We start from the raw sequence: 24,973 nt of genomic DNA, 5'->3' as shown, positions 1-24,973 counted from the left end.
TGTATAAACATGCAGTTAGAGATCACACTGTGTGGTTAGGCCTCATCATACCTGTTGCAATCTCATCCACTCCATATCTATCAAACAATGCCTAGGCCTAATAATTTCAAAATAAAATAACTCTATAAATAAAATACATAAAAATAATATAATTTAAAATTTTAATAAAAATTATAAATAAATTTAATAAAATTAAAAATAATTAAATTTTATATTTTTATATAGATATAAATTATAATATATAATTTTTATATAAAATATAACATAATTATATAAATTATTAATATTTTATATGACACCAATATTTAAATTTACCTAAAATTCATTGTTTAGGACTTACATCTGCTATTTTTTTTTTTAATGAAAAAAATGACAGTGAGGGTTAATGGGCGCTCTAAAAAGATTATATCAGCAAACAAACAGAATCAGAATCATAAGAATAGCTGATACGAGGGTTGACCTGATTTTTACACAGCTATTTTATATACTGTACACTTTTCCACTATTTTTCTATTATTTTTCCTTTTAATTGACTCATTCTCTGCCAAATGCTGATAGTCAAGGCCCTAACAAACACTCTGAAGTTCTTCTGCTCACCAGACTAGTATTCATTTCACTTTTCACCAAAATACAAATCTCGAAAAGGGGCAACTTTCCACCATTTCTTTTTTCTTCCTCGCATCCAGATGACATGCTGTGTACACCAGGACCAGGCCACTCTCCTTGGCTCTGACCAACTTTCTCATTCCCTTTCCATAAGAAACTGGTTATTCTGCTGTGCTGCCATGTTTCACAAGCTGGTGCAAAATCAGCTTTTGCAACTCGTCTCAGAAATGAGAATCATATAACATCAAGAATAATAAATATAGTATGCTGTGTTAATGCATTTTATCCGCACTTGCAATGGTTCCATACTATCGTTTTATCATGAAGTTCTGACACATTGGTATCTATAACATCGAAACTAGCAACAAATATCCCTTTGAACCTATTATAAGTAAAATTCTTGAAGATATTAAAAATCATGTCAATATCACAACCAAGAAGATTCTTTATGATATTAACAAAGGGATCACCTTATTTTGTCCATTTCAATTTTCCAATATTAAAAAGTTAGTAATTGTCCGAAAAACATTCACACAGGATGCTTCAGTTATAAATGGAGACTAATTTCATTAGTAACAGCATTAAGAAGTGCATGAAATTTAACACAAAGAGACAGAAATATGCACTTACCATAACTTACAATTTCATGCCATAGGACAGCCATATGATGGATAGGGTTGGGACATCATTTTAGAAGCGGGTGTAATGTCCATTTTAACTGGAACCTTCATCTAGCTTTGACCTCAAATTAGGAGGCACTTTTCTTAGTATCTCTACTTCTCTGGCTACTTGAATATCAGAAGGCCAAAAAATCTGATGCACAACTTTGAAAAGAAAGCGAGGAAGTAAAGCAACAATTGTTATAAGCAAAATGGTTAGCCAATAGGTGGGTGACTTTGCCAAATGGTAGATTGTCCTGCCAAATGTAAGAATAATATAAAAGTCAATCCAATAAAACTTTAGAATTGAAGACCAGGAAATCATATGCTCTGAGGTGAAACTAACCAGTAATTTGGGAAGATAGGTATAGAATCCAATACCACCATACAGGCATAGGAAATGATTATTGATCCCCACACTGCAGCATGAGTAATGAATACCCAGCCCTGAATGTCCATTGCCAAGTGTATATTAACAAGAATAACAACTGCTATAGTCCATAAACTGCCCGTGCTCCATATATCAATTGAGCTCTCCTTATATGTGAAGAGAGGTATATAGAACAGAACAAGGCTCTGCCAGAGTGTGTCAATCATTGTGATCCAGAATAGTTGCAGATTATAGGCCTCATGTCTATGCCCTGCACCATAAAGTTTTGGATACTGTAGGAGTGTCCTATGACTTAAGTCCTTGTCGAGAATGCCAACAACAATAGTAGGGACAGATGTGTAAATAACGGAATAAAATACACTACTCCAATCTGTTAATGCAGAAGTTGTTGAAAAAGCTGAGCTTAATATGTACCTACAACATAGAAAAGCATCCAATGTGAAACTTGCATTTGCAGAAGAAAGAGAGAATACTTCTTGATACTAAAGATACTGCATCACTATGTGTTCGCCCATGTAAAGAGCCACAGCCCACTACTAGGTTTAGATTTTGAGGCAGTAAAGAAACTGTGTTTGTCATTAGGAAGCTAATCTTATATTACATTAAATGTCATTTTGGATAAAATGGAAGCAATCTAGTTAAAAATTCCTTAAACATCCAACAGTAGTTATAAATATGTAGAAGCAGACCACAATTTCATAACTAATTATGATGTGAAATTGCAAAAATCAAATGTTTCTCTCATCAAAGCTTGATAGCAAAGAATGACAAACATAAAGAAATTCCTGTATCAAATGCTCTCCCACCAAAGAATGGCAGAAGAGCCTAAAGTGTAGAAAAGGATATTCACATAAACTGCACTAGAGGTCATTAATCTTATGCCAAATTTCCACTTAAGTCACTGAACTTAATTTGTGCCAATCAGATCAGCAAACTACAAATTTGTATTAAATTTGGTCATTTCAGCAGTTGACTACTAAAATTGAGTGATTAAAAAAAATGCTGATATACAGTCAGATCAACATCCATGCTTGCTTGTAGTGGGTCACATTAAACCCACTTTTTTCTTCTTCTTTGTTTTTCCTTTCCCTTCTTTTTCTTTATTTCGGCCTGTCATATGCTTCCTCTCTTTACTCTTTCAGCCTTCTTTAATCTTTTACACACCACTGCCAGTTACTGGCTACCAATTAACCTCTCTTTCTTGATTTTGGGTTTAAATGCAGGTTTCAAGTTTAATGGAAGTCAGAGGTGATGACTATGGAAGAATAAAGGTAGGCTTTATCCTCTTTTTTTTTTTTTTTGAATCTTGTTTTTGTTTTTGAGAGAATATCAAGCAAATGAAAAGTCACACCAGACACATGAGTGAGAACGAAAGGGAGAAAGAGTGAAAAGGAGAGTTGGAGAAACGTTGAAGGGGAGCAGCAGACTGAAGCAGAGCCAGCAACTGGCCACCCTGCACCTAGAGGAAGGCAAAATGAAAAACGTAGCAAGTTCTAGAGAAAGAGGCCGCTGAGAATTAATGAGAGAGAGGAACAACCCTGGAAAATAAAAAAGATAAAGAAACAAAAAAAAAATGGAGGTAAAATTGGTAGTTAGTTGACAGTATTTGCCAGCACTGTCAATAGGTGTGTCAAGGAAAAAGGTGGCAGAGAGTAGAAAGAGAGAAAGAACTTGAAAATCTGGAACAAAATAAATAAATAAATAAAATAAAATAAAAAGGAAAAGTAAAACAATCAGTCCAGAGTGGTTACTGATGTCATTGCAAAATCAGCACTCAGTCACTTGCAATGATCATGACAAAATGACCAAATTTGATTCGACTTTTAGTTTGCAAACCTACATGGTAATTCGGTATCAATTCATGACCTACGAGAGGAAATTCCCTAGAATTTTTTTTTTGCTTTTTTTGACCAATGCACCCAGGAAATTCAGAAAGCGCAAATTCACAACAAAAAAATGGCACATACCAGAAAAGCATCAGCACAAAAACAGCATTGCGATAGAAGTTGTACAGAACTAAGTAACCAACACGCTGATAATTCCAATGACCATGCACCAAAAGTAATCTTTTCAGAAACCGAAACTGGCCCATAGCAAAATCTGATGCCATCACTGCCTGCCGCCCTTCCTGACCACATATTCCAACACCAACATCCGCCATTTGGATCATTGAAACATCATTAGCCCCTGTCAAAATATGATTATCAGAGATAAGAATGTAGAGAAAAGCAAGAAGCAGTTCCCCAAGCAACAGGAGTTTTGTAGGCACATCCAAATGCAATTCCACAAAGAGGTCTTTGAAATCAGTATTCAGAAATCACTACAAGCCTAAAACGTGAGAATTTTAGAAACTAATGAAACCTCTCTAGAGCAAAGGAAACGCAATCTAAACACAGCCTTCACTAGCAACTGCAAAGGGAGTTATCGAAAGGAAAACTCACCATCACCAATAGCTAGTGTCATGTCATCAGTGCGGCTCTTGATAAGATCAACAATTCCAGCTTTCTGCAAGGGTGCGACACGACAACATAGCACTACCCTACAGGAAGTTGCAATGTTGAAAAGCTGTAGAAAGATGCAAAAAGAGGAAATAGAAATATTTAGGACTGAAGAAACAAAGAGAGTAAATAGATTCAAAGCCATTCCAAAAACCAATGCAAAGATTGAACAATCTCTAAAGAATACACTACAGATACATGCTATGAGCAGTTAATCTTAAGAATATAACTTACTCTTACCTCTGATTCCAAATCCTTCTCCAAAATATAGACCAGACTGGTCCCATCAATTATAAGTGCCAGGGGTGCACCCACAGCTGGTTCTTCCTTTCCAGCATGCCACTGTAGCACATCGGAAGATTTTGCATCATCAGGTATATCAAGATATCCATTTTCACAGTTTTCCCTTTTCAAGTTTTGCTTTTTTCTGGTTGCTGATTGCACACCATGCCTAATCTTAGCATCAGCCAAAAGATTTCTACATTCCTCCTCTGAATTGCCATTTATGATTATTTGCTGCATATCTGCAGTCAAAAGTTTACAGAAGAGACCAATAGAAATTGCTGTTTCCTGTTTATCTCCGGTCAGAACCCAGACTTTAATTCCTGCTTGCCGAAGAGCCTCAATACTTTCCGGTACACCATCTTGTAGCTTATCCTCAATTGCCGTCACACCAAGTAAATTTAAGTTGCATTCTACTAGAGCTGCTGTTTGACGTAGTTTTGCAGCTCTGTCAATTAAAGAAGTGCTTGCATCTGCATATCTGCATTGCCATTGTTCTAGTTCTGCATCTGTAAGATCCCTTGCAGCAACTACAAGAGTGCGGAGACCTTCCGATGAGTATTCAGTCAAATGACTCTGAGTTGCTCGTCTTATCTGATCATCCCTCTCTGTGTCTCTTGCTAAAATGCTGAACATTGTGGTATCAGCACCTTTCACTAACACCTTGACTGTGTTGTTTGGAAATCTTATAACAACTGACATTCTCTTACGCACACTGTCAAACTCATGCAACCCCAAAACATCCAACCTGCAACATGAACGTTCCATCTGAACACAACAAGTTGCACATAGAAAGTGAAAGCTGTACTGCTTGATACTCAGCCATGGCAAAGTTATTAGGGCAGGATTGATAGAAAATGATCTAATAGGCAGCAAGGAGAAAGAAGCAAGAACTAACTACAAAAAGTACATACCTTAGTTTATTGCCATTGATATCAATTACAATATGACCTGATGTCCGCTCAAAGAGAGTGTATCCATAAGCAGAGGCAGCAGAAACTAGTGCTTGCTCATCAGGAGATTCACCCTGATAATCAATAGTTCCCACCTCTTCCCATGATTCACTTCCTTCATGATCAGAAGAAGTATCCTGTGAAACAATTGGGATCACAGTATTACATGCAGCAAGGGTGAGGAAAAACTCATGTGCAGCAATTCTTTCAACGCCAGCCAAGTCTTCATGCAACAAGTCCATAAGTTTAGAATCAGCAGAAATTTTAGACTTAAGCTTCCATCTGCTGTTAAGAACAGCAGCAGCTGCAAACACATATAAAAAGGAGGAAGTAATGCTGCAGAAATAAGTTCCTGATCAATTTCCCCTGATTACAAGATTATCATTCGAAAGAAGATCATCAACCAATATATATGGAATCAACTAGCTTCTTAGTGATGTAAGATACAGCCTTACAGGATAACATATAAAAAAGGAATTGATCATATGCACTGAGTTTCATTATCTATGAATAGGAGACCGGTGCAACAGCAAAGTCATCCTCTCTGATAACCTAACCGATCATTTCATAAGATTTAAAAATTTTCTTGTTACCTCAAGGACGCAGAAAAAAAAAAGAAAGACCAAAAAGGTGTTTAAGTAGTCTATCAAATCAAGAATAGAACAGAAAGTTGTGAGAAAGATTTTTTCAATAAGTCCACTCAAGTTATCAAGTCAACAATCAAAGCAAGCAGGAATAACTAAAAGAATTTGAAATTTATTAAAAAAAAAAAGAGCAGATTTAATCCTGCACATCTATGGATAATAAAGAAACTGAAATTTGTAATAATTATGAAAACAACAAATAAAAAGCAAAACATGAAGGAGAGCGAACAAGTAGCAACCAACAGTCTAATACAAAATTATAGTATGTAGTAAAGGACACTATCAATCAGCAGAGGATTAACATGCTATACCTCTGATGTTATGGTCCTGTAGTGAGTCATCTGCAAGATCGGAGCTTTCATAATTTTTCCCATAGACACTTGCTTTTCGGAATTCCATTTTGTTTTCAGTAAGTGTCCCTGTTTTGTCTGAAAAAACATATCGTACTTGACCCAAGTCCTCATTTATGTTCAATGATCTGCACTGAAACCTTGAGTCAGAGCTGCTGTCATACATGTGCTTATCTTCAATCATGAAATAAGACTGTCCCAAGCGAACTAACTCCATTGTAATATAAAGAGAGATGGGTATCATTATCTGAAAGACAATAATAGAACTTAAAAAGGAGAAAAAAGTTTCCATAGGGATCCCATAATATCTGTATGTTTTCCCATTCTCCATTCCTTTTGTTAGGTATCTTTTTCTGTAGTAAGGCAAGGTATCAAGCTCTTCCTCATGACGATGAAGCCAAAGGCCCATCCCAAGGGCAACAACAGAACACATGACAAGAAGGAAAATGGACAACCATAATGTTTCCCTGTTCATGTAGCTTTCCAATTTGCTTCGCTTTGAAGGGGATACTGCACTGTTTAGCATTGCTTTTGTTTCCTGCCCAGCATAAACCACCACACCTATTATCCAATCAGTGTTCTTCAGCTGACAACCACGCAAAACAATGTTTGATTGGCTGAGGGGGAATTTTTGTCCATTGAACTCCATATTGCCTGTGAACTCATAAATATTCCTATTAGGCTGTTCACATTGGATCAGCCCCAATACATTACAACCTTCAAATACTGAAGAAACTGTTTCCTGCCTAGCATATCTTGTCTTCAGGTTTGACTCACCATCCAAATTCATGGTCTGGATATAGGCAAGTCCATTAGGGTCACTTGTCCCTAACAAAACCATGTCACAAGGAATTGTCTCGTCAGCAAGGATTTTGACAACCTCTCCAGCTCTTATCTTTTTCCATTTCTTCATTTGGAATTCGCCCAATTGGAGAACTAGTGCCTCTCTGTTGTTCTCATTCCGGTCTGACCTGTGTCTTCGCCAATCCTCATAACCATCCTTAATTGCCGTGACACAAAGCACAAACAAGAGTGGGAAAAGGGACACGGTTCTCCCAAAGACTGCCAGAGGTGGAAGTTGATTGAGAGCTGCAATAGCGAGGAAATACAAATAGGCCACTCGATGAAACTGAATGAAAAGATTCTTGGGCAAGAAAGTGATAAACGTATACTTGCTTGTCCGAATCTCATTCCCAGTGAACTCGTACTTGTCATTCGTTCTCCTAGGATCATTAATGTAGATCAACCTTGGGTTTTCAGCATATAACAGATTATCATCAAAATCCACGCTGTCGTTGCGAACCCTGCGGGACTTACTCAACTTATCTTGCACCACAGACGAACCCCTAGAAATATCAAAGCTTGTAAAAGTGTTACCGTTGTTATGCAGCTCCATGGAACCCCACGATAGCCGGCTTCCCCGATTCTTCGTGGGGCATTCCAATGAGTGCTGCTGAGAGGAACGAGAGTCAGCAGAATACAAATGTTTTGAGGCAACAACAGAAAGCGAACGTGCTAGAGAGGTAAGAGGTTTCAAAGAAGAACGGGGTGTAACCCCAGCAGTTTCTTCCTGTCCCTCTTCTTGTTGGTCTTTTAACTCAAAACAGTTGGTCTGAGTCTCATCGCACGCGGAAGAAGAGGAAGACACATTGCGGCTGAGGCAGCGAAAGGAGGACAAGGTGCGAGTAGGAGTACCACGGCGATGCACCACCACAGAGGAAGACTCAGATGAAGGCAATAAAGGGTGTCCTGAATTCATAAATAATATAAACTCTCCAATGCCACAGTCCCCATTGGAGAATCCTGTTAGTATTATAATATAATATACTAGTGCTAGTATCAGACAACTAACTCTGCCTTGTTTTATCTATGTTCCCGTCCAACAAGCCGGTGAATTTGTACCAAAATTTCCAATCAGAGCCCTATGCAGCTCAAAAAACAAATGAAGAGAAGACAAAGAGGGCATAAGCGCCCTATGCAATCGTCGATCCAATCAGAGGCAGCAGATTCATAACAGACCCCACAGAAAATCTACCATGTCACGAAATCAATGAGAAAAGAAAAAAAAGGAAGAGCTCTGCCGACGATATTGAATGGAACGTTGACAGATCTCTGATAGAAACAACTGAACTCAGCTCCACGGATCTCCTCTATTCAATATAATGCCAAAAATAGAAAACACCAAATGATAATACTTGCGGCATTTATCATCAGCACAGCCCTGAAAACCCTAATTCACATTTTAAATAAAAAATTAGAAAAAAATGGAAAAGAGAGGAGTTATCGTCGGGAAAAGAGCAAGCCGCGAATGAATGCACTGAAAACGAAATCATGGTGAAATGGCATTCAGAAAATAAAATGACGAAACAGAGAAGAGATCTAAACACCTGAGGGAAGCAAAGATGGGATCGATTGTGATAAATGAGGAAAGTTTAAGTTTCGTAAGAAAGGTCACGAATTGCGAGAAAATCGGAAGAGAGACGGGTGGATAAGCACCAATCTTGCCACTGCTTGCTCTATTTTTTCGACTATGGCATCGATACAATTACATATTTTTTTCTTCAGTTTTTGCCTTTTAATTTATTTATTTAACTATACTTTATATTTATAAAATTCTATAAACTATAAACTAATTAATTAATAATAATACTTTCACCATCTCAAAATTCTTATCAATGTATTAATTTTACAAATTTTAATATTAAAATTAAAAATTTTTTATAAAATTAAAATTTCATAATTTTTAATATCAAAAAATAAAAAAATTTTAAAATATAAAAATAAATATTTTAGATATTCAAATAAAATATATAATTTTAAGATATTTAAAAATAATAAAAAATAGACAAAAAAAATACTAATATTCAGTCTTGTAAATAATTTACCAGCTCCTCATATAGCGAGAAAGACTACTTAAAATCACAAATAATATGATTTGATAAAGGGTACTAATTGTTATATTTTCTTATGTTATAAAGGTAAACAAATTTGAATAAAAATATCGTATTATTATGATGATTAAAAATCACAGTTTCTAATTAATGATATAATATATTGCATCCTATAATCTCTTTAAATTATTAAAAGTAGTGCATAAAACATGAAAAAATCGAAATTAATATTAGCCGTCATTAGGACAAGAAATTGCGTGGTTGAAATGGGCAGGACAATACATAGACAGAAGTGCTTCTTCCCCATCTTCTTTCTTCTTTTACCGTGGGCGGGCAATCAACTTAAGATGTTCGTTTACGCAGAAACGCGTGCAACTGTCCCCTAAGTTCTAACTTCTGTCTCTGAAATCTGTCTTTCCAAATTTGCCCTTTTGTACTTTTTTTCTTTTTTTCTTCAATATTTTTATTTTCCTTCATTTTGAAAATTTATCTTTACCCGTAGAAAACTTTGGATAAAGTAAAATTGTGTTTTTGGTTCAATCCTTTTCCAGTGTTTTGGAGTTTATCAAGTGTTTTAATCTTTAACGTGGTTAATGAATATCTGTTTCAAATTTCCAGTCTTTTATTATTAATTATCTCTTTTGTTTTTTTGAGTCCTAAAAACCAAGACCTGTCCTTTAAATAGGCGGTTCATTGGGCCAGGTCTTGTCTGGGAATTTTCAAGTCCAAGTTCAATCAGGTTTATAGTCTGCTATGTCCAGAATGAAGCCCAAATGATAGAAACGAAACAAGCATGATCACATACCGCCCATTCCGTTCTGATCAAGAGACGCCTGAGAACTATAACCGTTGGATCTGTATTTCCAAAATCCCTTCCCTAAAGTTTCTAACTTGATCTTACCCAGTCCGGTCCAAAACACCTAACAAAACCAAAACCAAAACCAAAACCAAAACCAAAACCTCTCTTTTATTTGAAATCGGTTTCTGTTTCTCTTCAAAACATCCTTAAAAAAGTGAGGGATAGGAAATCCTCCAGATCTCTTTCGTATCTTTGTTCAGTCTTAGGTTATTCCGCTTTGTCGATGGAGAGGGAGGTGGTGGATTTGTTCGAGGCCGCCAAGAAAGCGGCTGATTTGGCGGCCACTGATGCCGTTTCCTCCAATGGCCACGAGGTTTCCAGATGCGTCGACGCGTTGAAGCAGCTCAAGGCTTTCCCTGTCACTTACGATATTCTTGTTTCTACTCAGGTTTTTCACTTCCATTAATATAGGGCGTTTGAAGTATATAGATGGGATTATTAATTCTATACACTAGCAGTGCAGTTTATAAACTTCAGACCAGCTGATTCAATTTATTTCCTTGTGTTCTTTCAAGTATAAATATACTATTCTAGGTAAAACAGGGATTGCCTGAATCTTTTGATTTTGCACACATACACACACAATTTGGAGTGATCGATGCTGCTGCTTAGGATGCGTTTAGTACACAAGGTTATAATAGGATAGGATAAGATATGATAAGATGATATTACGAATAAGATTAGATTAAATAATGTCATCTTTGTGTTTGACGTGTGCGAGGATTAAGATATGATAATTTATTTATTGATCAAAATTATTCTTCCTCAAAGTTTATACAATTTAAATTATTGATGTAATTTTTAAGAGTATAATAGGACATACAAGTTCAGTTCCATGAATTAAAAATAATCCTCTCCACTTTGAGAGGATTGAATCATCCTATACCAAGAGGATGATTAATCCTCTTTATAATCCTATCCCTTTCTTTAGATGCAAACCAAACATAATATATTATGATTATCATCCTATCCTATCCATTATCTTATGCACCAAACATGATCTGAAGATATATCTTATATCTTCCTCGTTTTCCCTAACCTCAATCTATTTTTTGGTTTGGTTGGAAAATATCCATCCATCATGGTTTGGTGGGAAAATATCCATCCATCACATTTTATTGGTTCTCACTTCACTTTCTAATCAAGTAAAGGAACAAAGTGTTTCTTTCCTTCATTTTCCATCCATCTTTTGTAGCATTGCCTTTTCTTAATCAAGCATGTAAAGGCTTTTCTGTTTTGTAATTTTTAAATTATTCATGAATGAAAGCAATAGGCTGTTTTTTTTTTTTTTTATGTGTAGATTTATCATGAAAAAATGTATTATGTATGTTGTCATAGTAACATAAAAAGGCTAATGTTGGTATATTATCGAATCTTATAATTCCCAGCTATTACATTTATCATTGCAAGTAGTTATAGATTAATTATATCTTCTTGAAGACATTGCCCCATTACATTGAAGGAGATCCTTATAATTATAGTCAGATCTGATGATAGCATTACACAATGGCGGCAAGTAGTTATAGTTTATTTATATCTTCTTTCACCCTATTACCGGTTCTTATCCAAGTCATTTGTCATCTGCTTCTTCTTTGTGTTGTTACGCACCTACTTACATGTATGTTGGTGAATGTGTACATTTCAGAAAAAAAAAATCTTAACCTATGTCTATATTACAGGTTGGAAAAAGGCTTCGACCTCTCACAAAGCATACTAAGGAGAAGATCCAAACTATGGCTTCAGACTTGCTTGAGTTTTGGAAAAAAATTGTTATTGAAGAGACTATTAAGAGTAAGAAAAATGGCAGCACTAGTGCTGTCAAGGTCGAGAAACTTCAGAAGCCAAGTGTTGTGAAGGCTGAAAAGCTCTCTAATACAGAAACTGTAAAGGTGGAGAAAATATCTAAAAGCGATTCAACAAAGCCCATCAAAGTTGAGAAAAAGGAAGCAAATGGAGATACTGCAATGGCTGAGAATACAGATCAGGGAGAGACTGGTAAAGTTGAAAAGATTTATAAGGATGAGAGACGAGTGTTGAATGTAAAGAAACCATCACAGCCGCTGGTTGGTCCTCCAAAGCTGATGTCATTGGTCAAATGTAATGATCCATTGCGTGACAAATTTCGGGAAATTCTTGTAGAGGCATTGTCTAAAGTTCCCAGTGAGGTTGATGAGGACATGTTGGATCAAGTGAACGCTTGTGATCCCATCCGGGTTGCTGTATCTGTAGAAGCTGTGATGTTTGAAAAGATGGGTAAATCAAATGGCACCCAGAAATTTAAGTACAGATCTATAATGTTCAACTTGAAGGATCCAAACAATCCAGATTTAAGGAGGAAGGTTCTTCTGGGAGAAGTGAAGCCTGAAAGGCTTATTAGTATGACCCCAGAGGAAATGGCCAGTGCACAAAGGCAACATGAAAATAAAGAAATAAAAGAAAAGGCTCTATTTGATTGTGAGCGTGGTGGTGCACCGAAGGCCACAACAGATCAATTTAAGTGTGGTCGTTGTGGTCAACGCAAAACTACATATTATCAAATGCAAACAAGGAGTGCAGATGAACCTATGACAACCTATGTAACATGTGTAAACTGCAATAACCATTGGAAATTCTGTTAGTGGAATTTGGAGATCTATCATTCATGCAATGAAGATGTAGGGTTAATCGTCTTGGAAGCTCCATTCTGTTTATCCTGAGTATGTGGTCATTGATTTTAAAATAATCTTTTATTCATAATTATCTGCTATAAGGACTTTCTTAAGGATGACTAGTTTTTTGAGGGATGATATTGCAAGATCATAACTCTGACTGTTTTACATCTTAGGTGCTTCCATACCTTCTACTCTTCCCGAAAACAGAGGCTTGTCTTGTGGCAAAGACGAGCTTGGATGCACCTAGAGGCTCATGTTGGCTACTTCTTTACGACAGTTTCTGGTTGCATGAGGCATTTCACGTGAAGTGCCTAATGCTTGTTTTTCCAACATAAACCCCTTTAGATTTCCAAAGGATAGGGAGTATGCCAGTTGTAGAATTAGAACCTACTTAATTTCTTAGTGTACCAACAACAATGCTATAAAGGCATGCATTGATATTTCAAATTGCTGTTATTTTTGTATAATCTCCATATTTTTATTCTTTTACCTTATTTTATGTTATATTTGAGATTATTTATGATTATCTTGTGGTTACCCCGGTACATCAAATTCCAAAAAACTTTGGGTAAAGAAGAAAAAATGATTGTTCTTTTGAGAATATGTTTGGTATATGTCCAAATTTGGTATGAAGATTTGTATGTGAATGATGATTACAGACGGTCTTCTCTTCTATGGTTTCATCAGGAAAGGCCTTTTCTTCTATGGCCTCATCAGAAAAGGTTGTGGAGCCCTACCTAAGGATTAAAACAAGAAGATTTTAGTCAAAGACAAAGAGGAGTGCCTCTGAATTTGAATTTTTCCAATATATGTATCAGTTTACTGTATTATAGTTATAATATTTCCTTTCAAAAAATGACCAAAGAAGAATGAAGATCCATCATTCATTCATCTGTCTCTGCCAAATAGAGAAACACAAAATTTGTCTAATCTCACTACTACCGCTGTGTTTAATCTGAATGACCATCCAAATACTTAACTTTTATTTGTTATTTTCTCTTTGGCTGGATTTTGTTTCTACATGCAAAATTTGGTACACTGGGTTTCTTTTTGGATAAATTTATTTAATGACAGTGAATTTCATAAAGAAACTGGTAGTATAGACGGACATACTTGTATTACTTGATGTCTGTAGTATATTCCTATGTCATTATGACCTTTGCTCCAAGGAGACTGATTTTTTTGGTCGACAACTGAAGCATATATTATCTCTGGTAGCCATGCTTTGCTAAAGATAAAGACTTGATATGACTTTATAACATCTATATATGACCTTGATGGCCTTTTATATGGGATAGCAAGTCTCTGAAAGAACTTATCTCAACAACATAATATATATATATGTTCTTTTTGCCAACTCCACATATTGTAGATGCATTTTTGTGAGTTTTCTTGCTGTTATGGCAGTTTATGGGAATTACACAAATTTTCGGTGATTTCTGTTCCTACAACCTCCTTTTATTGGTGGAAACAGGGAAAAAATTCAGGAACAGATTGTTAAGCCTTATTATCCGATATCATTTGTGGGATTGGTACACCGGGCAATGCAATATGTAATGAAACAGAATAGTTTTAACATCAGTATGGGATATTTGGCATCAAGATCAGGCTTCATTTGGAACACAGAGAAAATAAATTCTTACCAGTAAGCAGCGCTGCAACAACCAAACACAAGATTACACTTCCTTGCTCCACCAGCTTGAAGCTAATGATTTTAGGCTCTGATACAATGACAAGTAAAAAACTTCTACTTACAATATAAACAATTAAAAAAATTTAGAATATAATTAAAGGAAAAAGAAAAGCAAAAAGAAAATGGAGGAAAAGAGAGGAAATAATCAAAGTTTAAATTAAATAAAATACAAGCATTATCTATCATCTGTTATCCGATCATCAAAACCTCGTAAGTAGGGTTAACACATCGAAGGGTGCTTTTGTCTTTTCAACATACAATTGCATATGTCATCTTTTTTCTCAAAAAAAAAAAAGTATTACGACTACTGCTAATTCAACGTTACTGCAACTAAACAAACTTAAAAAGGTAAATAAGCTCGTCTGGCTGGGGCCTTCCAATTCAGACTCAACATAAAACAACACAACAACTAAACTAAAACCACAAATCCACAATGTAGAAACAAGAAGCATCTGCTTTCTTTCTTCTTTCTCTCAAGCCAAAATAAACAAAGCCCTCATATCTCTCTGTTGCAATCTTTACCACTTTCACTCACTGACTTCTCTCTTCTCTTCGGCTTCCTAAAAGGTAAATGGCTTGAAATTCTCTTCCTTTCCACTTCTTTCTCACGCTACTTTTTTTTTTTTTTTCATTTTTGCATTCTTTTAGATATATTTGTCTTTTTTTTTTTTGTTCTTGAGATTGCTGGGTTATCCTTTGGATCTGAAATCTTTATGCTCCTTTAGCTAAGGAATTCTGCGTTTCCTTTGATATTTTCATTTGTGTTCAAAGATTGAGTCTTTTTCTGTCCCGGATCTCGCGTTTTGAACTCCATTTGACTTGTTGAATCCATGAGGAACTCATGTCATCACTTCATTCCTATGTCTATTATCATTTTTGCCTCCTTCTTGTTTCAAGTTGTCTTTGCTGCTGACTATGTACCAACTGAGAAAATTCTCCTAAATTGTGGTGAGAAATCTGAGCTTACCGATAACGATAATAGGAAATGGACTCCGGATATTGGGTCCAAGTTTCTGGTGGGAAGTGGGAATTCTGTCACTTCCCAAGCTGCCACGCAAGATCCTGCGGTTCCTGAAGTTCCTTACTTGACCGCCCGGGTTTTTCGCTCTAACTTCACCTTTAGTTTCCCAGTAGCAGCGGGTTGGAAGTTTGTTAGGTTGTATTTCTATGCTAATTCGTATGACGGACAGAATGCAACCAATGCTTTGTTTTCAGTCACTTGTGGTTTCTATACTCTTCTTAAGAATTTCAGCGCTGCTCAAACAAGTGAAGCTTTGAATTACGCCTTCATTGTTAAGGAGTATTCCATTAACGTAGATGGTGACCATTTGAACTTAACATTTAGTCCCTCTTCGATGCCTTCAAATGCGTATGCCTTTGTTAATGGGATTGAGGTTTTGTCAATGCCTGATATTTATAGTAATACCGATGGGATAACGATTGTGGGTCAAAAAACTCCACTCACCATTGATAACAGCACAGCACTCGAGAACCTTTACCGACTAAATGTGGGTGGAAATGATATCCCACCTTCTGGCGATACAGGTTTGTTTAGGTCTTGGTATGATGATCAGCCATACCTGTTTGGGGCAGCATTTGGAGTACCAGGAGCTGCTGATCCAAATGTTACAATTGATCCTACTTATATTGCACCAAAAAATGTGTACACTACTGCTAGATCCATGGGGCCGAATGCTCAAATAAATGATAATTTCAATTTAACCTGGATGTTCGGTATTGACTCTGGATTCTCTTACTTGGTCAGGCTACATTTCTGTGAGTTTACAGATAACATCACTAAGATTAATCAGAGAGTGTTTAATGTCTTCCTCAACAATCAAACTGCTGAGCATGGGGTTGATGTCATTGCACTGGCAAAAGAACAAGTTGATGTTCCTGTGTATAGGGATTACATCATCATTGTACCTGAAGGGAATTCACAGCAGTATCTTTGGCTTGCATTGCATCCAGACACGAGTGACAAGCCCCAGTATTATGATGCAATCTTAAATGGTGTGGAGATATTCAAGATTAGTGATCCAAGAAGCAACCTTGCAGGGCCCAATCCAACCCCTGGTCCAAAACAGGATTTAGTTGACCCGTCATTGGCTTTGCCATCTCATCAAGGTCCTTCAAAGAACCAGAAGGCAATTATTGCCGGTGGAGTCTGCGGTGGAGTGGTTTTAGCTCTCGTTATTGGTTTCTGCGTTATTGTTGTTTCACGTCATAGGCATGGAAAGGATACTAGCACAAGTGATGGTCCATCAGGATGGCTTCCCCTTTCGTTGTATGGAAATTCACATTCTGCAGGTTCAGCAAAGACAAATACCACAGGGAGCTATGCTTCCTCCCTTCCTTCAAACCTTTGCCGCCATTTCTCATTTGCTGAGATTAAGGCTGCCACAAACAACTTTGATGAGGCTTTACTCCTTGGGGTGGGAGGTTTTGGCAAAGTTTACAAGGGAGAAATTGATGGTGGGACAACTAAAGTTGCAATCAAGCGTGGCAACCCCCTATCTGAGCAAGGTGTGCATGAGTTCCAGACTGAGATCGAAATGCTTTCCAAACTCCGCCACCGCCACCTTGTTTCATTGATTGGTTACTGTGAGGAGAACTGTGAAATGATCCTAGTTTATGATTATATGGCTCATGGAACATTGCGTGAACATCTATACAAAACCCAAAAGCCTCCTCTTCCATGGAAGCAAAGGCTTGAAATATGCATTGGGGCTGCTCGTGGCTTACACTATCTCCACACTGGTGCCAAACACACTATTATTCACCGGGATGTGAAGACAACGAACATTCTTCTGGATGAGAAGTGGGTGGCGAAAGTTTCTGATTTTGGATTGTCAAAAACTGGCCCCACATTGGATCATACTCATGTGAGCACTGTTGTGAAGGGTAGCTTTGGCTATTTGGATCCCGAGTATTTCAGACGGCAGCAGCTAACTGATAAGTCTGATGTTTACTCTTTTGGAGTCGTCCTCTTTGAGGTCCTTTGTGCTCATCCAGCATTGAATCCTGCATTGCCAAAGGAGCAAGTCTGCCTTGCAGAGTGGGCAGCACATTGTTACAAGAAAGGCATCCTCGATCAGATTATGGATCCATATCTGAAAGGAAAGATAGCACAGGAATGCTTCAAAAAGTTTGCTGAGACTGCTATGAAGTGTGTGGCTGATCAGGGGATTGACAGACCATCTATGGGTGATGTGCTGTGGAACCTGGAGTTTGCTTTGCAGCTACAGGAAAGCGCAGAAGAGAGTGGCCAGGGAATTGGTGAAATGGACGGCGAGGGGACCTACGATGTAACCTGTAAAGGCAAGAAAGATCCCAATGCATCCCATGGTTTTGATGGTAATGTGACAGATTCTAGGAGCAGCGGGATGATTATGAGTATTGGTGGTCGCAGCCTGGCAAGTGAAGACTCTGATGGATTGACACCTAGTGCTTTTTTCTCACAGATCATGAACCCTAAAGGGCGTTGAGATTAGAAGGGCAGAAGTGACTGCATTTGGCAAGAGCTTGCCCAGAACTCGGTAAGCCAACACGCTTGGTGTTGTTAGTTGAGCACGGAATCAAAATTAGGCTTTCTTTGTTGTATTCATTTACTTTTAATATATATATATATATATATATACATAGATATAGATATAGATATATATATATATATATATATATTATCCCTTCACTCAATATGTTTTGGTCAAGTCAGTTATAATTTGTATGTAAAATTTCATAAAGAGTGTAAAATTAATGGGTTGCACTGACATTTGGATTGAACTAATCAGTCCTCTACTACTGTGTATTTGGTTATGTCACGCGCTTATTTGATGAATGATGATACAAAACAATCTGTCCGTTCCTCCTATTTGAGAACAAGGAGGAAAGAGGACCTAAAAGAACACTAGCTAAAGGCCAACGCAAAGCAATGTGGGTGGGGTCCATGTTAGTTTGGTGTAAAGTCTAGACTGGTCAATTGGGCGGATGGATTTGGGTTGGGTTTTAGTTCAGGCCAATCTTGGGTCTTGAAAATTTTAGATAATTTTGGTTGGATGGTTATAGTTTCGGGTTGTTTTGGGTGATGATCATTTTGAATAATTTTGAGTAATTTTTTCATATCATTTTTTATCCAATTTGTATTTGAGTTATTTCAGGTTTGAATTAATTTAAATTTGAGTTGTTTTCAATTCCGGATTGAATGAGTACGAATTGTTAATTTTTTTTTATAATTAAATCATATTATATCGGATTTTAATTTATATGAATTGAATGATTTTTCAGGTTTGGATCAAAATTAATAAGTCTAGTGTTAACGTCAATTGTACATGACAATGAATGACAAAAATATTAGGATGGGGTGGCAAAACGTGGGATGGAATTAGTGGGAGAATGAATGTTTTGGATTAATAGACTTGTGATAAGGAAGTTCATATTATTCGATGATGGGGATGGATAAGGTATTCCTTATACAAATGAAAAATAAATAAAAAACCAAGTATCAATCCTTCATTTTCCAAATAAAAAAAAAAAAAGAATTCTTTCTGACCATTTTTTGTTTATTTTTTTCTTTTATGGAGAGTCTTAAAATTACGTAATTGTTGCGATTTTTTAAGGAAGGGAAGGGGTTTGATGGTCCACATGGTGAGCCCAATTATTGGGAAACCTCCACCACCATCCGCTTTGGAGTTTTGACCTTAAAACTCACAGACAAACTTTATATATTTTCTTCATATTTCCGAAACACAAAGATTTAAGAACAAATACTAAAAATGCTCAAAAGATTCGAAGACATATGCTTCAGTTAAATGTTGAAATCTTCAAAATATAGATTGTTAAAAAAACAAGAAACAAAAACAACATTGGAAATAGTGATAACACATGAATATGAAACACAACTTTTGCATTTCGGATGAATGTTTTATGCTCTGAAGAATATAAGTGAAAAGATTCCCAAGCTGCCAGAACCAGGTCATTGATTACAAGGCCTTCTAAAACAAATACCACACATACATCAACACATATACAAAAACAACAAGAAAAAAAAAAGGGGGGGCGGGGGGGGGGGGGTGAGGAGGGGGTTTACAAATAAGCAACCAAAGCTCACATTCACAACAACACAAAAATGCTCTCAAATAGAAACCATTACAAATGTCATTTCCCAGAATTGGCCTCCGAATCTAAAATGGCATTAATCTTCTTCATCAACTCTGGCTTGTTTGCCCCAACAAGCTTGTCTGTTTGCTGCCCATCTTTAAGAAAGAAGAAAGTAGGAGTGGCTTTAATATCCCATGAGGTGCTTAACTCCTGCATCACACAACCCCATTTGTATTTTTTCACCTATCAATTTGGATATTTCACAACTTACGATATTTACTAGAAAGTCACTGTGTTTCTTTATTTATAAATTTATCTCTTAGCTACATAGGGGGACCCACTATCATATAAAGTATAAACCCTAATTTCTTTTTAGGGTGATTTGAATCCTCCAATATATCAAGATCAAACTGGTAGCCGCCCCACTTGGTTTATTTATCTGCTAGTGAGCATACTACCATTCATATATTTCTAGCCAAATTTGTTTTTTATGCAACAAGACAAACTTCTTGCAGCAACAAGTTCCACTAACAGTACTAAGAGTAAGTTACTTATCAGGATATGGTTTACACCACTCTACTAAGTTGATGTCTTAATTTTATATATATATATATATATATATTCATTAATTGCAATAAATAAATAAAATGAGACTACCAAAAAAAAAAAAAAAACACAAACACACATACACACACTCACAGCTATGATATAAAGTGGGAGGTGGCAGAGAGACTTTACAAAATACTTTTCGGTACTTACAGTTAGTTCATCAACATCTATCAACAAGAACATCAGAGAAGGGTATTTCTCTGAGAGCTCGCAATAAAATGGTGCAAGCATTCTACAAGGCCCACACCAAGCTGCACTGAAGTTTGCAATTACCTGATAAATCATTGGGCTTCAGACATTAGATACATTAAGGCACTCATAAGGAAGCAACAAGTTCTCAAGTAAACATGTATTGCATGTTACTCAGATGAGTGAACCAAGGGCAAGTAGTATTTCCAGGCAAAGACAACTGAAAAAGTAAGGGATCCATAAAGCTGTGAGGATTATAAAAAAATAAAAAAAAAGAAAAAAAAGACAAATAATACATATTTTCTTGCTTATGAATCCACCTAGGGGTGTAAATGATACATTAGTACTCACAAACCATTCAAGCTTGGTTTAGATAAAACTCAAATTCGGCTCAATCATGGTCAAGCCAAACTCGAATTATTGAGCATGCAGAGTTTGAGCATCCTAATACACAGCTCAAGTAGCTTGCAATTCTAATCGAGCTTTATATTTTAATGTATTTTATTATAATTACTATTTTATCCTTATATATATATATATATATATATCAATTTGAGCTTGAGCTCGAGTTCTAACAAATAATTGAGCTTGAAATCGGGTATTATAATCAAGCTCATTTTTCGATAAACGAGCCTAATCGAGCGAGCTCGATTTTTACTTTGAATCAAGCTTGAGCCAAGTTTCGAGTTGTACTCAAGTTCGAGCTTTTCACTGTATCGACTCAACTCAAGTCAATTACGGTCCTAAAGCCACCTTATCAATGTAAACCAAAAAATATTTGAAAAATGCACAATGCAGTCAAATTACAGAGTAAAACAAATTTTTTTTTGGGCCCCTTCCAACTTAAAACTGAATATAACATAGAAGAAAATAAAATCACAGAAAACTTGTATCTTCCTGTCCAATCATTTTTCCAGCAGTTATGTTTATCTTGAATAGAAATATTACAGATCTTTTCCCAAACCAAGATTTAGTTATTGTTGATGAGTTCTCTAGAGAAAACTTTCATGATGAACAACGTAACATCATAGATGTAGCTAATCACATATAGAATTTTCATGTGTGAGACCATAACAGAAGGGCTAGTTTTTTTACCTCCAACAGGTATAAAAATTAACATGTAATCAGAAGAGATATAATGCAAAGGGACTTTTGAGAAATGATAGTAAGATTCTTCTACCAATGTCACTGCTGCTCTCTTATTCTTGCCCAAGTAGAAAGTGATAAGAAACTTACAATCTTGCCATCTCTCTTTGCTTCAGACAACTTCTGATCCCAATCCTCTTTGGAGGTAACAGGTTGCACATTTCCACCAACAAACTCAACAAACCGTTCTGAATCAGCTTCATTGGAGTGTGCCTACAAATATCACAGGCATCATAAATTCTCTTCATACAACTCAAACAAGGCAGAATGAAAATCCATGCAGGATTATCCAATAAGTCTTGAAACAAAAAAAGGTCCAATAAGTCTTGAAACAAAAAAAGGTAAGTAGAGACTAAATAATTACCTTTGTTGGTTAAAGGAACACATCATTAATAAAATCATTACTGTTTAACTCAGCATTGTGTTCTGAATGTTGTTCTGAGACAGGACCCCATTCCCCAAAGCAAGACAATAGTATTTTGAGGCACACTCTCTAAGGCATTAGAGTTGTCACTAATGTAAAATCCTTATTTTCTTTTCTATAAATAAATGTTAAATTGATTTTTTACAATGAATAAATCATAATGAGCCAACAAAGAGGCTAGAAAACTGGTTCCCCTAATTAACAAACTACAAAATATATCCATATACTCAACACCTACAATAAAATAAAATTAAAAAAAAAATCAATCTATGGTATCTGATTAGCATAACCAGATTGCAACACTATAACACAAAAAAGAACAAAATCCAATGGCTACATAAAAACATATACTGATTCAATTTGCAAGAAACACTAGGAGCTCCATTATTCTGCTTCTCATGGTTCTTGCATTTTTAGTTTTCTTATTCAAAGCTGTGGAACTCAAACCAGCTCACACATCCAACAATTGAAGTAAAATAACAACAAACTTTAATTTTAAAATGTTTCAGAATTTTAAAGTTTCTTTATCAAAGATTCATTACATTTTGGCCAACAAAATTCTCTCATCAGATACATGTAGTTATTCCAAACTCAAAAGATTGAAAAAACATTTCCTCTTTTTGTGGTAGTGCAGTTACTAAAATTATCAATTTTTGTTCACTAATAGAAAAGGAACTAAAATAATAAATGCAATAAAGCCAAGAAAAGGAACAAAAACAAAAACAAAAACTCTTAGGCAAAAAATAAAGTAAATGAATTGTGCTAAAAACACTTACCTTGGGGAAGCATTGTCCCATATTTTCTAAACTACCAAAATGCCAGCTGCAGCTATCAGCACCCTGAAAGTTGGAAAGGCATCAAAATACAGAAATCACAGACTGAAACCATGGTAAAAAACAATCTAACTATCAATTCATTTTAATAAAACAGTTAAATTAAATCCTTCTACTTCCATACCCGCAACAAACTTCTAAAGGCGAAATAGCTCTAGTTTTGCCTAATGAACAGTCCTTTGATAAAATTCTAAAGGAGTTGTTAAGCTTAAAAAGTAACCATTATTAACAAAAAGTCGTCATCAACAACAACAAATGAAATCTAACTGTCCATCTAGCAGTCCCAATATCCTACTGTTCCAATGAAATTGTATTATAACAGTAAAGAACAAAAAACTGGAGCTATCAACTTCAACAACACAGAAAATTCCAAAATCTCCCTCTTTTTCTTAATTCATTGATAACAGCTATGGAAGAAGAAAGGAGAACGTCTCTCTAGACATGAGTATTATTCTTTAGCATTTACAGGTTTGTCAGCTTTCTCAAACAAAAATTAATAAAAATTCCATCTTAGTAGATCCTGTTTTAAAAGACCAGAAACCTTTGCCATAAAACAAAAGTAAATCTCCAAAAATGAAATTCCTATCCGATTGAGCAAACATAGTCAAAATGTAATAACAATTCTAACATAATACTAACAAATAGACACGGCTTTTTCACTTATCAAAATTTTAAGCTTTAATTCTTGAAAACGAAAAAAGATGTTTTTTTTTTCTTTTGCTTTTAACAGAAACCAAGAAAAAAAGGAAACAGCAAAGAGTAATCTAAAACAAATTGATAGAAAGGCAAATTAGGAATGTAAAGCAACGTGAATAAACTCAAAGAAGAATGAACAAAGCAGCAGTTAATTTACCTGAAAAAATTAAGCGCGTAATCCCCAATTCGATGCGTTAATCAATGCAACATTTACAGTTGAAAAACTCTTATTGGAACCAAAAACTAAGAAACCCTAACCAGAAAGATTTGGGTTAAATAAAATTTATGATTTTTTGGATTGGAACACTTTGAAATTTCTGATAAATCAATAAACGATTGGCGAACATGGAAAAATGACAAACCCAAGTATCAGACAACCAGAGTCAAACCTCAAACCGTGTCCATTTCGTCCTCGCCTTTGACTAGATATTACTTATATGCCCCCAAATATTCTCCGTTACGGAATAGTTTTTTTTTAATAATTTAATCACCTTGTGTACTGCTTCTTTTTTTTCTTTTTTTATTTCACATTTGCTTTCTGTATTAATGGATAGAAAATTGTAAAGAAAAAAAAATATTGAATTTAGCCAGTACTGACTATAGGTGTAATTGAGTTAATACAGTGATAAGCTCAAGTTAAAACTCAAATTTGACTTTCAACTCACGATTCGATATTTTGATCAAATTTGATCAAGTTTCATTTTTTTAACTCGAGTTTAATTTGTGATTGAAATCGAGTTACTCGAATTCACTCGATTAAGCTCGATTAATATATAAAAATAAATTTAATTCATATACTCGATAAGAGTTTATTATTTGTGCTAGAGTTTAAACTTGAATTTAAGATATTTTATTAATTAAAATACTAAAAATATATTTAAATATAAAAGCTTGATTAGGCTCATAAGTTACTCGAGCTGGATATAAGAATATTCTAATTCAGCTCGATCGATAAGTCAAGTTACTCGAGCTCGAGCTCGACTCAATAATAATTAAACCGAATTTGAATTTTATTCGAATCTAATCCAAATAACTTGTGAATATTAATGTATCATTTATACTTCTAATATCATATTTGCTCTTTACCTTATATAAGTATTAAGAACAACTCAAAAAATAAATAAAAAATAAGTTTATAATTTTTTTTTGGCCAAGTCATAAATTTGTTATTTACAAATTATAATTAAACCAAATCACTACTCTCTCTCTCTCTCTCTCTCTCATATTTTTCTACTTTTCTTGGTCTCAAAATTCTATCTTTTATATTTTTGTTTAACAATAAATTCTCTTACGTTTTTATATTTCAAAATTATATTTTATACTTTTATACTTTTTGATATTAAATATCATAATACATCAATTTTTTATAAATAAAAATAAGACGAGAGGAGTATTAAACTTATTGAAATATATGCACGTCAATCATATAATCTAGCTATAGAGTTTAAAATTTTGACTACCAATATATAGATTAAATAATCCAAAATAAAATAAGATTAAGA

The 24,973-nt window shown here is 35.3% G+C and overlaps 3 protein-coding genes and 1 pseudogene across 10 annotated transcripts; 2 read left to right on the top strand and 2 right to left on the bottom strand.

The window, feature by feature from the left end:
- Positions 1–268: 268 nt before the first annotated feature.
- On the bottom strand, positions 269–8,982 carry LOC111287082 (phospholipid-transporting ATPase 1-like). 6 transcript variants are annotated; one of them, XM_089758938.1, is made up of 9 exons: positions 8,771–8,959; positions 6,345–8,613; positions 5,351–5,693; positions 4,395–5,184; positions 4,098–4,221; positions 3,624–3,843; positions 1,612–2,070; positions 1,237–1,522; positions 269–780 (listed from the first exon to the last, which is right to left on the bottom strand). In XM_089758938.1, the coding sequence occupies exons 2-8, from the start codon at positions 8,140–8,142 to the stop codon at positions 1,321–1,323; spliced, it is 3,936 nt and encodes a 1,311-aa protein (XP_089615064.1). In that variant the 5' UTR covers positions 8,143–8,613; positions 8,771–8,959; the 3' UTR covers positions 269–780; positions 1,237–1,320. The 6 variants fall into 6 exon arrangements, with proteins under 6 accessions (XP_089615064.1, XP_022733034.2, XP_022733030.2 ...); XM_022877295.2 differs by having other exon boundaries at positions 412–826; XM_089758939.1 differs by having other exon boundaries at positions 412–797.
- Positions 8,983–10,198: 1,216 nt separating this feature from the next.
- Positions 10,199–13,251, top strand: LOC111287530 (transcription elongation factor TFIIS-like). Of its 2 annotated transcripts, XR_002689996.2 has the most exons (3): positions 10,217–10,521; positions 11,813–12,829; positions 12,958–13,251. XR_002689996.2 is itself a non-coding variant. In XM_022878153.2 (2 exons), exons 1-2 carry the CDS (start codon positions 10,357–10,359, stop codon positions 12,749–12,751), a joined length of 1,104 nt encoding a protein of 367 aa, XP_022733888.2. In that variant the 5' UTR covers positions 10,199–10,356; the 3' UTR covers positions 12,752–13,251. The 2 variants fall into 2 exon arrangements, 1 of the variants encoding a protein (XP_022733888.2); XM_022878153.2 differs by having other exon boundaries at positions 10,199–10,521; positions 11,813–13,251.
- Positions 13,252–15,169: 1,918 nt separating this feature from the next.
- LOC111289104 (receptor-like protein kinase FERONIA pseudogene) lies at positions 15,170–18,100 on the top strand (annotated as a pseudogene).
- A 1,252-nt stretch (positions 18,101–19,352) lies between these two features.
- On the bottom strand, positions 19,353–23,879 carry LOC111289105 (thioredoxin H-type-like). Of its 2 annotated transcripts, none has more exons than XM_022879986.2 (5): positions 23,629–23,879; positions 22,719–22,781; positions 21,609–21,731; positions 20,334–20,456; positions 19,353–19,784 (listed from the first exon to the last, which is right to left on the bottom strand). In XM_022879986.2, the coding sequence occupies exons 2-5, from the start codon at positions 22,737–22,739 to the stop codon at positions 19,632–19,634; spliced, it is 420 nt and encodes a 139-aa protein (XP_022735721.1). In that variant the 5' UTR covers positions 22,740–22,781; positions 23,629–23,879; the 3' UTR covers positions 19,353–19,631. The 2 variants fall into 2 exon arrangements, with proteins under 2 accessions (XP_022735721.1, XP_022735720.1); XM_022879985.2 differs by having other exon boundaries at positions 19,416–19,817; positions 23,629–23,769.
- Between the last annotated feature and the right edge of the window lie 1,094 nt (positions 23,880–24,973).

The sequence above is a fragment of the Durio zibethinus genome, chromosome 4, assembly GCF_047325235.1.
Source record: "Durio zibethinus cultivar Kanyao isolate XHJ-2024 chromosome 4, ASM4732523v1, whole genome shotgun sequence".
Taxonomy (NCBI): domain Eukaryota; kingdom Viridiplantae; phylum Streptophyta; class Magnoliopsida; order Malvales; family Malvaceae; genus Durio; species Durio zibethinus.
This window is presented reverse-complemented; position numbering and strand designations above follow the sequence as displayed.

Coding starts and splice junctions, on each gene's coding strand:
- LOC111287082 (XM_022877299.2), bottom strand. CDS start 8,142: ATGAATTCAGGACACCCTTTATTGCCTTCATCTGAGTCTTCCTCTGTG. Junction 5,694..6,344: donor ACAGGACCATAACATCAGAG/GTATAGCATGTT, acceptor ATGTGTTTGCAG/CTGCTGCTGTTCTTAACAGC. Junction 3,844..4,097: donor GACACTAGCTATTGGTGATG/GTGAGTTTTCCT, acceptor ATATTTTGACAG/GGGCTAATGATGTTTCAATG.
- LOC111289105 (XM_022879985.2), bottom strand. CDS start 22,739: ATGGGACAATGCTTCCCCAAG. Junction 21,732..22,718: donor TGGGACAATGCTTCCCCAAG/GTAAGTGTTTTT, acceptor TGATATTTGTAG/GCACACTCCAATGAAGCTGA. Junction 20,457..21,608: donor CAAAGAGAGATGGCAAGATT/GTAAGTTTCTTA, acceptor ATGATTTATCAG/GTAATTGCAAACTTCAGTGC.
- LOC111287530 (XM_022878153.2), top strand. CDS start 10,357: ATGGAGAGGGAGGTGGTGGATTTGTTCGAGGCCGCCAAGAAAGCGGCT. Junction 10,522..11,812: donor ATATTCTTGTTTCTACTCAG/GTTTTTCACTTC, acceptor TCTATATTACAG/GTTGGAAAAAGGCTTCGACC.